The sequence below is a fragment of the Sus scrofa genome, chromosome 12 (assembly GCF_054392235.1).
Source record: "Sus scrofa isolate SSC_HxYL_T2T_F1_AM1 chromosome 12, Sscrofa_HxYL_maternal_Yorkshire_Landrace_v2.0, whole genome shotgun sequence".
In the NCBI taxonomy this organism is placed as follows: Eukaryota; Metazoa; Chordata; class Mammalia; order Artiodactyla; family Suidae; genus Sus; species Sus scrofa.
The window spans coordinates 3,843,036-3,855,488 of NC_139394.1; the positions used below are offsets into that span (position 1 = coordinate 3,843,036).

A 12,453-nucleotide genomic window follows, 5' to 3' on the forward strand; every position below is an offset into this window, starting at 1 on the left:
TTATGAATGAGAAAAATATTTATTCCATCCAAAATCAGTCTAACAGTCGGGTGCTGTGCGTCTTCCCCAGGGCTTTGTAATACATTCAGCACAGCCTGGGGGCTGTGGGGTGCCCACAGCTAACGGTGGCGGGATATTTACATAAAGCTGGGTGTTGTCAGGCACTGGCCCTGGGATGGCGGCAGAGGCAGGGAAGTGCGGCCCCAGCCCCTAGGGTGGGCACCAGCCCTGCCCCTGGGCTCTCAGGAAGGTGGCCCCCTTGGGCACTGGCACAGGGTCGGGACCCCAGACCCAAGAGCGCGCAGACTCAGCAGCAGTGAGCTGGGGGCTGGGGGCAAAAGAACCTGAGTGAGGAGGAGGGGAGCCCCAGGGAAGGCCCCGCAGCCTCATCTTTGGCAGGGAAGCCCAAGTGGCTGTGACTGCGGCAGCCCAGGCTAGGCCGTGGGCCCCGGCTCCTGCGGGCTGGGGAAAAGCTAAGGCACTTGTCAGAAGAGCGGGTCAGGCACTCCAGCGGGGCTGGGGGTCACTAAGAGCAACGGCAGGAGTCATCTAGCTACACACAGCTAAAACCAGCCCTGAGGGAGTAGTGGGTGACGCCCGTGGGCCTCGGGCACCAGCGGGGAGGCAGGGGCTCCAACCACATGGGTGGGGGGGAAACAAGAGGGGCCAGCAGCCCCCTGCTCCCCTTCACATCCTCAGCTGCAGCTCAGTACACGGGGGGTGGCTGGTAGCCCTCGGAGGTCTCAGCGTTCTGGGTGAAGGGCGGCTGCTGGTAGTTGTCCGCGGGCACGCCCGGGTAGGAGGCGTAGGCTGTGCTGGGGTCTGGAGTGGGGTCCACGTAGTTCTGGATGAAGTCATCCACTCCGGCCTTGTAGCGCTGGTAGGCCAGGGAGGCCAGCAGGCCCTGCAGAGAGCCCCAGGGTTTGGGTTCCTGCCCCCCCGCCACCCCTGCACAGAGACACGCCGGGCCAGCCCGCCACGGTCCACGTACCCACGAGAAGACGGAAAAGAAGCTGAAGGTGATGGCTGCTCGGGCCGAGTCGGCTCCCACCAGCACATCTTCCACCTTGGTGGCTGCCCACTGATTGGTGAGGAAGCAGAAGCCAACGAACCACAGGAAGGTCCAGAGAGCTGGGGAGGGGGGAGGGGGCCGGGCAGGGTTAGCTCCACGGAGGAGGCAGGAGGGCAGGGGCCTCCTGGGAAGGAGACGCCGCCAGGGATGAAAGGCGCTGATGCCGAAGGCAGAGTGGGGCCCAGGACGCCCCCCCAGGAGCCCGGGCTCCAAGCCCCACTCAGCACCAGTGGGTTTCGGCAGATGGTCAGAAACCCTGTGTGCCAGCCTATCTGCCGGAGGGGTCTGGGGACCCGGGGGCTGCCCCCACACCTCCCAAGCCCCACAGTCACGGTGCCCTAGAGCTTTCGGGAACACGGCTGCTCCCCTGCACCCCAAGATCAAACGGATGCTACCAGCAGGTACCTGAGAAGAGCAGGTCGCCGATGACCAGGTACTTGCGGTCAGTGGCGTTGCTGATCTGGGGGAAATAGATGTCCACGACGAAGAAGAAGGCGGAGCCCAGGAAGGCCAGCACCCCGATGGCGCTGCCGTAGCGGCAGGCGTCGTCGTTGCGGTTGAACACGCAGTACTGCTCTCCGGACTTGTGGCTGTTGCTGTAGCCCTCCCCGAAGATGCAGGAGAACACGATCAAGGCCAAGACCTGAGGGGCAGGCGGGGGCAGGGCTGAGGGCCAAACCCCTCGTGGAGAGCAGAGGACACTGGCCTCTGAGCTCCTGCTGTTCCCCCTGCTGGAGGTCAGCGTCGCAGCCCATCCTGGACTTGGGGAGCTGCTTGCTGGTGCTGTCTCTCCCTTCTCCCCGGCTATCTCCGGACACCTGTCACCAAGGGCATGGCCGGACTAAGGGCGATGCGCCCACCCAGGCCCACTCCCGCTCTCACTGAGTTCTAAACAGCATGTGTCACGAAGTCATAGAAACCGAAGCCTGGAGCGGGGACAGTGCGGAGTGGCCGGGGATCTCCTGGGCGGGGACTGCCCCACCCAGCCCTCTGCCTTGGGGGCTGGGTTAGGGTGGTTAGGCGCTTAGTGAGCATGAAGCGTGATGCGCCCCCCCGGGCCCACTCCCACTTTCAGAGAGGTCTAAACAGGATGTGTCACAAAGCCATAGAAGCCAAAGCCCGAGTCTCACCCCTGATCACCCGCCTGAGTCACCTCTGCCCAAACGCTCCTCTCGCCTCAGGAAAGCCATGCCAGCACCCTCGGAGCTGAGCTGTGTCCCCAGACCCCCACCTCCTAGAGCCCCCCTCTGACTCTTCCTGGCTCCAGGCTGGCCTCCCCAGTTTGGCCAGCTCTTTTCCTACCGGGAATCTGGCTGCTTTGGCATCCTGGCCCCTGTCCTCCCAGGGAACCCCAGGTGGCTTCTCGCTCTTGGCGTCCCACCCACACAGGACACACCTCAGGCTGGTCTGCCCTGCAGGCCTACGGACACCCCTGGAGGTACTGGGCGGGGCCTGAGGGAACACACCCGCCAGAACTCTGAGAGGGGCTCCCGGCCCTTGGGAACGGCCTCACCTCGACTGTCTCCTCCCCAGAGTTAAAGGCCATCACCCAACCTGCTTTATGTCGGAGGATGCAGGACCGTGTGGACACCGGCTCCCTCTGGGACAGGCCCAGGCCTCTCCCCCGCCTGCCCTGCTTGCCTGCACAAGGCCGTCTCAATAGGCTCTGGAGCTGGCAGTCACATGCCCCACCCCCAGCTGGGGATGAAGCCGGAACTCTGGATGCTGGGAGGAGTGTGCCAGCCTGACTCCTGGCACTGCCATCCCGAAACCGGGGCATCCGCTCCTGGGGTCAGACCCCACAGTCAGGCAGGGCGGGGGTGAGGGTGTCACTGGGAGCACAGGCTCCAGTCCCAGGCAGGTGTGGTGTGGGCACTGCACACCAGCCCTCTGCCTGCCCACTGGCCAACACCTTGCCCAGCTTTGGGTTCGGGTTATCCAAGAGCATGGGACCGCCCACCAGCCCCTCACCCCCCTCCCCAGCCCCCGGTTAACCTGTTGCCTGAGCACTGGCCCAGCCGACACAGGAAGGGGAACATCCTGGAGTCACCTGATCTCGGGTGGGGAAGCAGACCCATGGGCTGCTCTCGAGTGGAAGACCGACCCTATTTCAGGGCACCAGGCTGCAACCGCTCCCCCGCCCCCGCACCCCACGTGGCTTCAGAAAGCCCCTTCCTGATGAATTCCCCCAAACGGGGAGCAGCAGCGTGCCGGCCACCTGTCCTGGAGCAGTCCCAAACTCCTCCCACCGCCAGCAGGGCGACGGGCCTGCTCGCCGCGGGCCTCCTGGCCACCCCGCGCCGGGGCCCAGAGGTGGGGGCGGTGGGACCCTGGCGGGGAGGGCGGAACTCCAGGCTAGGGGGCCGGCGGTGAGGGGGTGGAGGGTCCCGGGCCTCGTTCTCCCTCCCCACGCGCGCCGCCTCCACCCCCAGGCCTCAGCTGCCACCACCTGTCGCGCTCGAAGGCTCGCGGCAGCCCCTCCCCCGGGCCTGGCGATGAAGTCGGGTCCCCGCGGCCCCGAACCCCGGCTCACCAGGCACACGGCGCGCACCACCACCTGCGGCTGCGTCAGGAAGCGCAGCAGGTCGAAGGAGCCACCCGCCTTGGCCGCGCCATAGGCCCCGCTCTCCATGTCGCCGTCGCCGCGCCGCCGCCGCCGCCGCCACCGCCCCGAACCGCCGAGGAGCCAGCCGCCCGCCCCGCCCCCGGCCCGGCTCCTCCCCAGGGGCGTGGCCAGCGCCTCCCCAGGGACCGAGGGCAAAGTGCAGCGCGCAGCGGTCGGCGGTCCAGGGGCGGCCCGGGTACCCCGAGGGCCCAGCCTGGGCTTCTAGCGGCCGACGCCCGTCCGGCGGCCGCGGGCTCGTAGTCCAGCCCACCTCTCGGCCGGGGTTTCGTCCCCCCGCTATTCTGGCCTGCGGCGCGACAGGAAGGGAGCTAGAGAATCCCGGGGAAGAGAGGGTCGCAAGGAGGGCCCGCCCCTCTGCTCCATCCAACCTTTGCCCCTGCGCTCCAGCCCCCTCCTCCTCCAGGAAGCCCCGCCTGAGCCGCGGGTCCCACCTGCCCCAAACCCCGTCTCCCGCACACTTCTCTCTACTCCTTCCCCATCCTACTCAAACCCCAGGCCACGGCCTGGACCCCTCCCTGCCCGGCCTGTCACTCCTTTCTCCTCTCTGGAGCTAAGCCTTGGATGGGGTCAAGCCCACCGCCCCTCCCCATCCTTCCTAGGCAGGGCTGGGCCGCAAGGCTGCGTGCAGGGCTGTGTGACTTCAGACTTCCAAACTCCTAAAGGGCCTGGAGACAGAAACGAAGTTCCCAAGGTGACAGGCAGGGGGCAGAGTTTAACCCAGTTCTTTCCGGAAATAGTTCCGCGTGTCTGAACCCAGGAAGGTTTTTGTGTGTTTATGTGGGTAGTGTCGGGGTGGGGGGATAGGGGGTGGTTCTCCAGGGGCCTCAGGCTGACTCAGCAGCGAGGAATTCCAGGCATCCTAGTTGCAGGTAAGGATTAATGAGGGGGTGCCAGCCAGGTAGGGCCCAGAATCCTCCAGTGGAGCCAGACAGTGAGAGGTGAGTGCTGGAGCCAAGGACTGGGTCACCAGTTGATGGGGCGCCTCCAGGGAAGAGGGGAGCGGGTGGGGGAGGAGGCAGTGCCTTTGGTGGGTGGGTGCCACTAGGCTTTCCATTCTACCCCACCCTCTTTCCAGACCTGGATGGACTGTGACAAACAGCTACTCACAGAGCCCCCTGCTTCCTGAGGCCCGCCTCTTCCCCCTCCAGCCCTCACCCCATCCCACGCCTCAAACTAATACCATGTGTGTTTGCTGAAAAGCAGCACCCCAAGAATCCAGCCTGGTGGGCTTTTTCTTCATTCAAACGGTGTCTCCTGTCGGGGCAAGGACTGGGCCTCTCCTGGGGGCTGAGACCAGCCTGTGTCTTCTGGTTCCAACCTTGGTGACGGAGGAGTCGAACTCCAGGTTAGGGCAGCATGTCTCCCAACCACTGCCTCCCCAGGCCTCCAGAAATCCTATGGTGCCAAATGCATCAGCGCCCCAGGCAAAAAGAGGCATGGGGCTCAGTCACCCCATGGAATAAAGGATGGCACTGAATCACCTGGAGGACGGGCACTGGCTTCTGGTCTCCAGCCCCCGTGTCATGGAAGGGAAACAGGTTCAGAGAGTGGCCTGGCTCACCCCCAAGCCTGGCCTCTGGAGAGGACCGGGACCTGGGAGGAAGAGGCCGGAGCCAAGGCCGGAGCCAAGGGGAGTGCTAGGGACAGACACGGGGACAGAGCCCACTGAGGAGGCCGGCCAGGAGTTACCCAGTCGGCAGACCAGCATCAGGGTCCCAGCCTGGGTCAAGAATCCCTGTCTCCGCTAGGGAGAGTCTCTTTCCAATCAGATTCGAGCAGCCAGGAACGAAACCAAGGCTGAGACTGGCACCGCACAAGCGTCCGTCGATGGCCCTAGAATGGCCAGACGGGAACCTAGGTCACACATCAATTTCTCAGCCAATTCAGGTGAAGACGCCAAACATGGAGGAGGAGGAGGGTGGGATCTGGAAAGGGGAGGAGGAATATGCACGCCTCTTACCCCTGAACAGGGGTGTGGTTTGGACCTGGAACAGAGGCAGCTCTCCTCAGTCCTGGCATGGGTTGCCCGGTTGTTGCCATGGCAACCATCTGGTGGGTGGGTCATTTAGGATGCTGATGTATTCCAGTGAGGGGACGACGAGGCGCTGGGCCGGCTGGAAGTCAGATCCTCCACCATCTTGGCCTTGTTGGTTCTAAATGGTTCTTTTTTCCCTCCTGAAACTTAGATAAGAGCGATTGGTTTCTATTTGAGGGAAGGCCAAGGGTATGATTCTGGGGCGACAGCTTTGGTAACCCAGGGAGCAGGAAGGAGGACCAGGAGAAAGCAGTGTCTCGGGGGCGGGGGGGGGGGGCACAAGATGTTCAGAAGGCGGAGGCGCCAAAGGCCAGGCAGGTGGAGCACACAGGCCTGCCGAGCCCCAGCTTGCACCGCACAAAGGCCTTGGCCACTTTCTAAGTCTGGGAAGTAATGGCCCTTGAAGAGGGGGCCCCAGGAGATCGGCAGCTGGGGAAGATGGATGGACGGCATCCCACGGGGGGCAGAGGCCCCACCCTCCTCAGACCAACAGGGAACATGGACAGCGCCCCACCCCGAAGCCGGCTGGCCCCACTGCAGGGCAGCTGGAGCTTGGTCAGGGGCAGAGAGAGCCGTTGATGTGCTCTGCAGGCACCTGGCACCTGCCAGGCCCCTCCATAAGCTTTTGCAAGTCAGACATGAGCCATGCGGCCCTTTCGTTGCCCTGGTGGGGTTACCGAGCGCACGTTCCTGCGCCCAAGGCGCCGGGAGGTGAAATCAAGCCAAAACATGGTGGTTTGGAACAGAGGAAGGGTTATTGCAGGGCCGGGCTCAGGCTCCCCCCCCCCCAGCGCCTGAACCCCCCAAGGAGCTTCCGCAAGGCATTTTTCAAGGCCAGCTGGGGGTTGCAGGTGTCTGTGCCCAGCTCCCGCTCAGGTCTCCGACTGGTGGCCGGCGAGGTGACAGGGCCGTTACTGTGGTCAGCCCTGAGGAGCCAGGAGGTCTGGGGGCCGCGTTCTCAAGATCATCAAGAAATTAATTTCTTCCACCTGGTGGGGGTGTCTGGCATCTGGAAAACTTCAGGAAAGACGCGTGAGGTACTATTTTTCTGGGCACTTCAGAGATAAGGGACAGCAGGGGATCTGAGGGAGGGGTCTGTCCCAGGAAGGCCCCAGAGGGTCCCGCTTGGTTACAGTGGCAGCCCAGCCCCAGGACCCACCAGCAGCTCCATCCTCCCCCACCTCCAGCACCCATCTCCTACCTGAGGTGCCTGGCCCTGCTCAGCCTCCCCGAAATGACAGCTACCGTGGAGAGGACAGCTACTGTGGAGACGGCCAGCACGAAGGTGGGTCCCTCGGGCAGCTTTCCTGTGAGGGAGGCAGGGTGGCTGGGCCGGACTTCCTTTAGGCCCGGCCAGGGGAGGTGTGGCGGCTTCAGGACGCCCTTCCCTGCTCTTGGCACCTCCCATTGACTTCCCTAGAAGTGCCAGCTGTCCCTCTGGAATCCTAGGGGTCTGCTCACCTGGGGGCACCAGTGTGAGGGCACTGTGCTGGGCGCTGATGTTGTTTGCAGCCTGGCACCTGAGCCAGCACGACGTCTGGGTGAGCGGGAAGGAGAAGTTGGCAGCTTCCTTGTAGTTCTGTGTCTGCTTCATGTAGGTGCCACTGTCCCTCCCGACAAGACTGTAGGTGATGGGTGGGCTGCCCGAGGATGCCCAGCACGACACCTTCACCCAAGGGCCCGACGGGCCTCCGTCCAGCAGGATGAAGTTAACCAGCAGCTGGGACACGGGCTCTGGCAGGTGCGACAGGGAGACTTTAACCCCCTCTCCCCAGCAGATCCCCTCACTGCACAGCCCCACGAGCCTAGAGGCCTGACTGCTGCTTCCTCCAGGCAGCCTTCTGGATTACTCCCTCCGTCTTGTGTCTGAGCTGCTACCCTCCGATCTTTTAACCACCCAAGAAATTAAACCATCCTTGCAGTGTATATATGCCGTGCAATTTCACCTTGGGTTTTATTCTCGTGTAGTATATTCTGGATTGCTGGACTTTGCAGCTCAACATACAGGACACCAAGTTAATTTGAATTTCAGATTAACCCTGAATAAAATTTAGTATGAGTATGTCCTGAACCTTATGTGTCTGGCAACACTATTTATAGTCTTTCAATCTTGACATTTTTTTCACTGGAATACATGCTCCTTTAGGATATGAGCTGCTACGTAGGAGTTCCCTGACAGCAGGTTAAGGATCTGGTGGTGTCACTGCTGTGGCTCAGCTTGCTGCTGTGGTTCGGGCTTAACCCCTGGCCCTGGCACTTCCATGTGCCATGGACATGGTCTTGATTAAAAAGAGAACAACAACAAAAAAGAACTCAGAAGATTCTAGATTCTCGAATTTCCCCAGCGCCATCAGCCTAGTGCTGTCAACAGCCTTACCTCTGAGTAACAGCCGTCACCTGTCTTCCCGTAGTCGCCCCCCTACTAAAAGCTCCCCCTGGATTCTTTCCCCTCCTGGGGGAGGGCTGTGATTAACGCAACCTGAGGCCCAGGGAGGCTGTGACTTGCCCAAGGCTCTGTAGCCGGTAAACCTCCCGGGTGGTGCACCAGCCCCTGGGCTCTCCCTGCCTGAGGGTCGTGGGGGTCTCAGCCCTGCCGCTGGCGAGCCGTGCCCTCTGCTTTGCACCCCAGGCCTCCCACCAGGACGGAAGCCTGGGTCAGATCCAATAGCAAAGGGGGGGTACCAGTTCGGAGCTCAAGAGAGGGAGGCGTGAAGCCATCCTTTGCCATTTGCTAGCCGGATGGCCTGAGGCGACACTGTTCATCTCCAAGAGTTGTAGTGTCCACTGCAAACCTTACGCTCGTGCCGCCGTGAGGATTAAACTAGACATGGCACAAACACAGCCTTCTCTACCAGCTTGAGGTCACGGCTCAACAAATGGGGCCCAGGGCCCGGTCACTGCCGCCCTCCGGCTGTTTCTCACTCTGCCTTCAGGACCTACCCCGGCCTGTGACCAGGCCCTGAGGGACGGAGAGTGGCCCCTGAAGGCAGGCAACTTGTCCCATCTCCTCCCTCCTGCCTCCGTCCCTCTAGCCCTCACCCTGAGTCCCACCCCAGGAGTCTCCATTTATCTTCCAGACCCTGCGCTGCAGGGGTCCCTGCCGCGCCCAGGGCACTCTGTGCCCCACAGCTTCCCTGCAACTGCAGCTGGGTGCTCGGTGCGCGGTGCGCCCTGTGTACCCCAGGTGGAGGCTGCCCGGCAGGCGTAGGTGAGGGGGGCTGGCCTGCAGGTGTGACCCCGATGGTGTTGGAGGCTGGGCCGTAGGTCCCCAACCCCTTCTTGGTGATCTCAGTGGCCCCACCGCCCCAGAGAGAGGAGCTGATGGACGGTTGTACCCCCGGCGAGTGGTGCCTTATGATTACTTGGCGGCCTCTGGGGACAACCTCCAGGACTTTGTGGGCCGTCTCGGTTAGCAAGCTGACTGCTGGAGGGTGAAACAGTCCAAGGAGGAAGGAAACCAATATTGATCAAGTACCTTAGGAAAATGCTGGAGTTCCCGTCATGGCCCAGTGGTTAACAAATCTGACTAGGAACCATGAGGTTGTGGGTTCGATCCCTGGCCTTGCTCAGTGGGTTAAGGATCCGGCGTTGCCGTGAGCTGTGGTGTAGGTTGCAGATGTGGCTCGAATCCAGCGTTGCTGTGGCCCTGGTGTAGGCCAGTGGCTACTGTTCCGGTTAGACCCCTAGCCTGGGAACCTCCATACGCTGTGAGGAGCGGCCCTAGAAAAGGCAAAAAGACAAAAAAGAGAAAGAAAAAAAGAAAAGAAAATGCTGGAGAAAGAAATGCTTGGAGTTCCCTGGTCGCTCAGTGGGTTAAGGAGCCAGCATTGTCCCTGCTGTGGCTCAGGGGGCTGCTGTGGCTTGGGTTCGATCCCTGGCTTGGGAACTCCTTTTTTTTTTTTTTTTCCCCACAGCCGCAATTGCGCCATATGGAAATTCCTGGGCTAAGAATCAAATCAGAGCTGCAGCCGCAGGCCTAGGCCATAGCCACAGCCATGCCAGATCCGAGCCACATCTGCGCGTGTGGCAACACTGGATCCTTAACCCACCAAGCAAGGCCAGGGATTGAACCTGCCTCCTCATGGATACTAGTTGTGTTCTTAACCTGCTGAGCCACAGTAGGAACTCCTGGCCCGGGAACTTCTCCATGCTGCAGGTGGAGCCAAAAAAAAAAAAAAAAGAAAATGCAGGTTTGGCAATTCTTCAAAAAATTAAAGAATTACCATACGACCCAATAATCCACTCCTAGATATACACCCAAAGAACTGAAAACGGGCTCTAGCAGAAACTCACACCTGTTCACAGCAGCCCTAGTCACAACAACCAGAAGGTAGAAACAGCCCAGGTGTCCATCCATGGATTATGGATCAACGAAACATGGTCCAGCCACACAATGGAACACTATTTGACCGTAAAAAAGAAACGAAGCACCTACACCTGCTACAATACGGATGAAATTATGCTGAGTAAAATACGTCAGACACAAGAGGCCCCATATTGTATGATTCCATTCATGTGAAATACCCAGAAATGGAAAATCCCCAGGAGTTCCCATGGTGGCTCAGCGGAAATGCACGAGGTATCCATGAAAACATGGGTTCGATCCCTGGCCTCACGCAGTGGGTTAGGGGCCTGGCGTTGCTGTGAGCTGTGGTGTAGGTCGCAGACACGGCTTGCATCTGGCATTGCTGTGGCTTGTGGCCGGTGGCTGCAGCTCCGATTCCACCCCTAGCCTGGGAACCTCCATACGCCACGAGTGTGGCCCTAAAAAAAAAAAAAAAGAAGAAGCTGCTTCTGGGGAAAATGTCTGCCTCTTGGGTTTAGATTCTTTGTGCCCAGAATATTACTATAGAAATAAACTGAAATGGGAACACGAGCAGGAAGCACAGCGTTTGGAACACGGGTTGCGGGGCTGACACTGGATTCAACATCTAGATTTAGCGATTTGGTCTCGGTCATTCCTGCACATCGGCCTGGCCCTCGGCAGGAGACCAGAAACTTGCCCAACGAAGCCGTCACGCTCCGCTTGCACGCTGCAGCGTGGCAGCCGCTCCTCCTCCTGGGGGAACGCGGTGAGCCCTGAGGACGCACCTGAGCGGAGGATTTCCTCCCAGGATGGGGACAAGCCAGGCTCAGAGAGGACCAGCCTCCCGTGAGCTGGCCTGATCCTGGCCCGTGGCTGGAGGCGCTCTCAGGCCTGCCCACCTTCGAGCTCAGAGGCCGCCTCATCCAGACCTGCGCTAGGTACCTTTGCGATCAGCATCTCTGCCATGTACACCTTTGCCCTGGGCATCTGCACGGCAAAGGTTCTCACGACCTAACGAATTGGCAGTAAGGCAGCTCTGCGGTAAAAGACGAAATAGGATGGTCCACAGTCTGGTTCCCTCCCAGCGACACGAGACTCCACGTTTAGGTCACATGAATGTTAGCCCTCCCGACGGTCTCTACAGCGGCAGGTACAGATGTAACGGTCTTAAAAGAGCGGATCATAAGAGCTCTGTGATTTTGGCTTGCTGGAAAACGCAGTGATGGAGTTCCCGTCGTGGCGCAGTGGTTAACGAGTCCGACTAGGAACCATGAGGTTGTGGGTTCGATTCCTAGCCTTGCTCAGTGGGTTAAGGATCCGGCATTGCTGTGAGCTCTGGGGTAGGTCGAAGACGTGGCTTGGATCCCGAGTTGCTGTGGCTGTGGTGTAGGCCAGCGGCTACAGCTCCGATTCGACCCCTAGCCTGGGAACCTCCATATGCTGCAGGAGTGGCCCTAGAAAAGGCAAAAAGACAAAGAGAGAGAGAGAGAGAGAGAGAGAGAGAGAGAGAGAGAGAAAGAGAGAGAGAGAGAGAGAGAAAGAAAGAAAGAAAGAAAGAAAGAAAGAAAGAAAGAAAATGGAGTGATAAAACTTACCAGAAGTGTGAAGTGAGAGTATAAAGCCAGACGGCAAATTACACCAGGAAGTGATAACGTATCAGTTTGCAGGTCCCTCAGTGATTTGAACCCGCATTTTCCTGAGAACTTCGGAACATCTAGCATCGGACATGTGACCATCCGCCATGAACGCACGACCTGAGACAAGCTCCATCACCAATCTGTGTCCTCATGTTTGGAAACCGATACCCCTCTCTCTCTCTCTCTCCTTTTTTTTTGGGGGGGGGGAGGGGCCACACCTGCAGCATATGGAGGGTCCCAGGCTAGGGGTCAAATCGGAACTGTAGCCACCAGCCTACACCATGGCTCACGACAATGCCGGATCTTTAACCCACTGGGCAATGCTAGGGATCGAACCTTCGTCCTCATGCATGCTAGTCGGGTTAGTTAACCCTTGAGCCATGACAGGAACTCCCCCCCCCCTTTTTTTTTGGCTGTGCCCACAGCATATAGAAGTTCCTCAGCCAGGGATTGAACCTGCGTCACAGCAGTGTCAATTCTGGATCCTTAATGACTAGGCCACCAGGAAGCAATTTTGGCAAACAAGAAAAAGTGCAAAAAAGGATAAAATACTATGAATGAAAGAACTTGGAAGACAAGATATAACCCAGAAAATAAAATCAGTTATTTGTGCAGTATTACCATGACTCTATACACATTGTAAATATCTTTTTTTTTTTTCTTTTTGTCTTTTTGCTTTTTCTGGGGCCGCATCCACGGCATACGGAGGTTCCCAGGCTAGGGGTCGAATCGGAGCTGTAGCCACCAGCCTACGCCAGAGCCACAGCAACGCGGGAT

The 12,453-nt window shown here is 59.7% G+C and overlaps 2 protein-coding genes and 1 long non-coding RNA gene across 12 annotated transcripts in view; 1 reads left to right on the forward strand and 2 right to left on the reverse strand.

Moving 5' to 3' along the window:
- On the reverse strand, nucleotides 1–5,879 carry SYNGR2 (synaptogyrin 2). Of its 2 annotated transcripts, XM_084983814.1 has the most exons (5): nucleotides 5,659–5,879; nucleotides 4,879–5,016; nucleotides 1,478–1,715; nucleotides 992–1,131; nucleotides 1–904 (listed from the first exon to the last, which is right to left on the reverse strand). In XM_084983814.1, exons 2-5 carry the CDS (start codon nucleotides 4,936–4,938, stop codon nucleotides 707–709), a joined length of 636 nt encoding a protein of 211 aa, XP_084839940.1. In that variant the 5' UTR covers nucleotides 4,939–5,016; nucleotides 5,659–5,879; the 3' UTR covers nucleotides 1–706. The 2 variants fall into 2 exon arrangements, with proteins under 2 accessions (XP_084839940.1, XP_020922213.2); XM_021066554.2 differs by lacking the exons at nucleotides 4,879–5,016; nucleotides 5,659–5,879 and adding an exon at nucleotides 3,606–3,749.
- On the forward strand, nucleotides 4,454–7,801 carry LOC110255960 (uncharacterized). 4 transcript variants are annotated; one of them, XR_002336960.2, is made up of 3 exons: nucleotides 4,454–4,567; nucleotides 6,869–7,018; nucleotides 7,332–7,801. It is a non-coding gene; the product is annotated as an uncharacterized LOC110255960 (long non-coding RNA). The 4 variants fall into 4 exon arrangements; XR_002336959.2 differs by having other exon boundaries at nucleotides 6,921–7,018; XR_002336961.2 differs by lacking the exon at nucleotides 4,454–4,567 and adding an exon at nucleotides 6,632–6,770.
- The window catches only part of C12H17orf99 (chromosome 12 C17orf99 homolog), a 15,519-nt gene continuing 7,985 nt past the window's right edge, over nucleotides 4,920–12,453 (reverse strand). For 3 of the 6 annotated variants that reach the window (XM_084983812.1, XM_084983809.1, XM_084983807.1), the window contains 3 exons: nucleotides 7,195–7,467; nucleotides 6,935–7,040; nucleotides 6,467–6,750 (listed from right to left, as the gene is read on the reverse strand). In XM_084983812.1, coding sequence (XP_084839938.1) covers nucleotides 6,654–6,750; nucleotides 6,935–7,040; nucleotides 7,195–7,467 — 476 coding nt within the window. In that variant the 3' untranslated portion in view covers nucleotides 6,467–6,653. Of the gene's footprint in view, nucleotides 5,880–6,466; nucleotides 6,751–6,914; nucleotides 7,041–7,194; nucleotides 7,468–12,453 lie in introns of those variants that run through there. The other 3 variants (XM_084983808.1, XM_084983810.1, XM_084983811.1) reach the window with 3 other exon arrangements.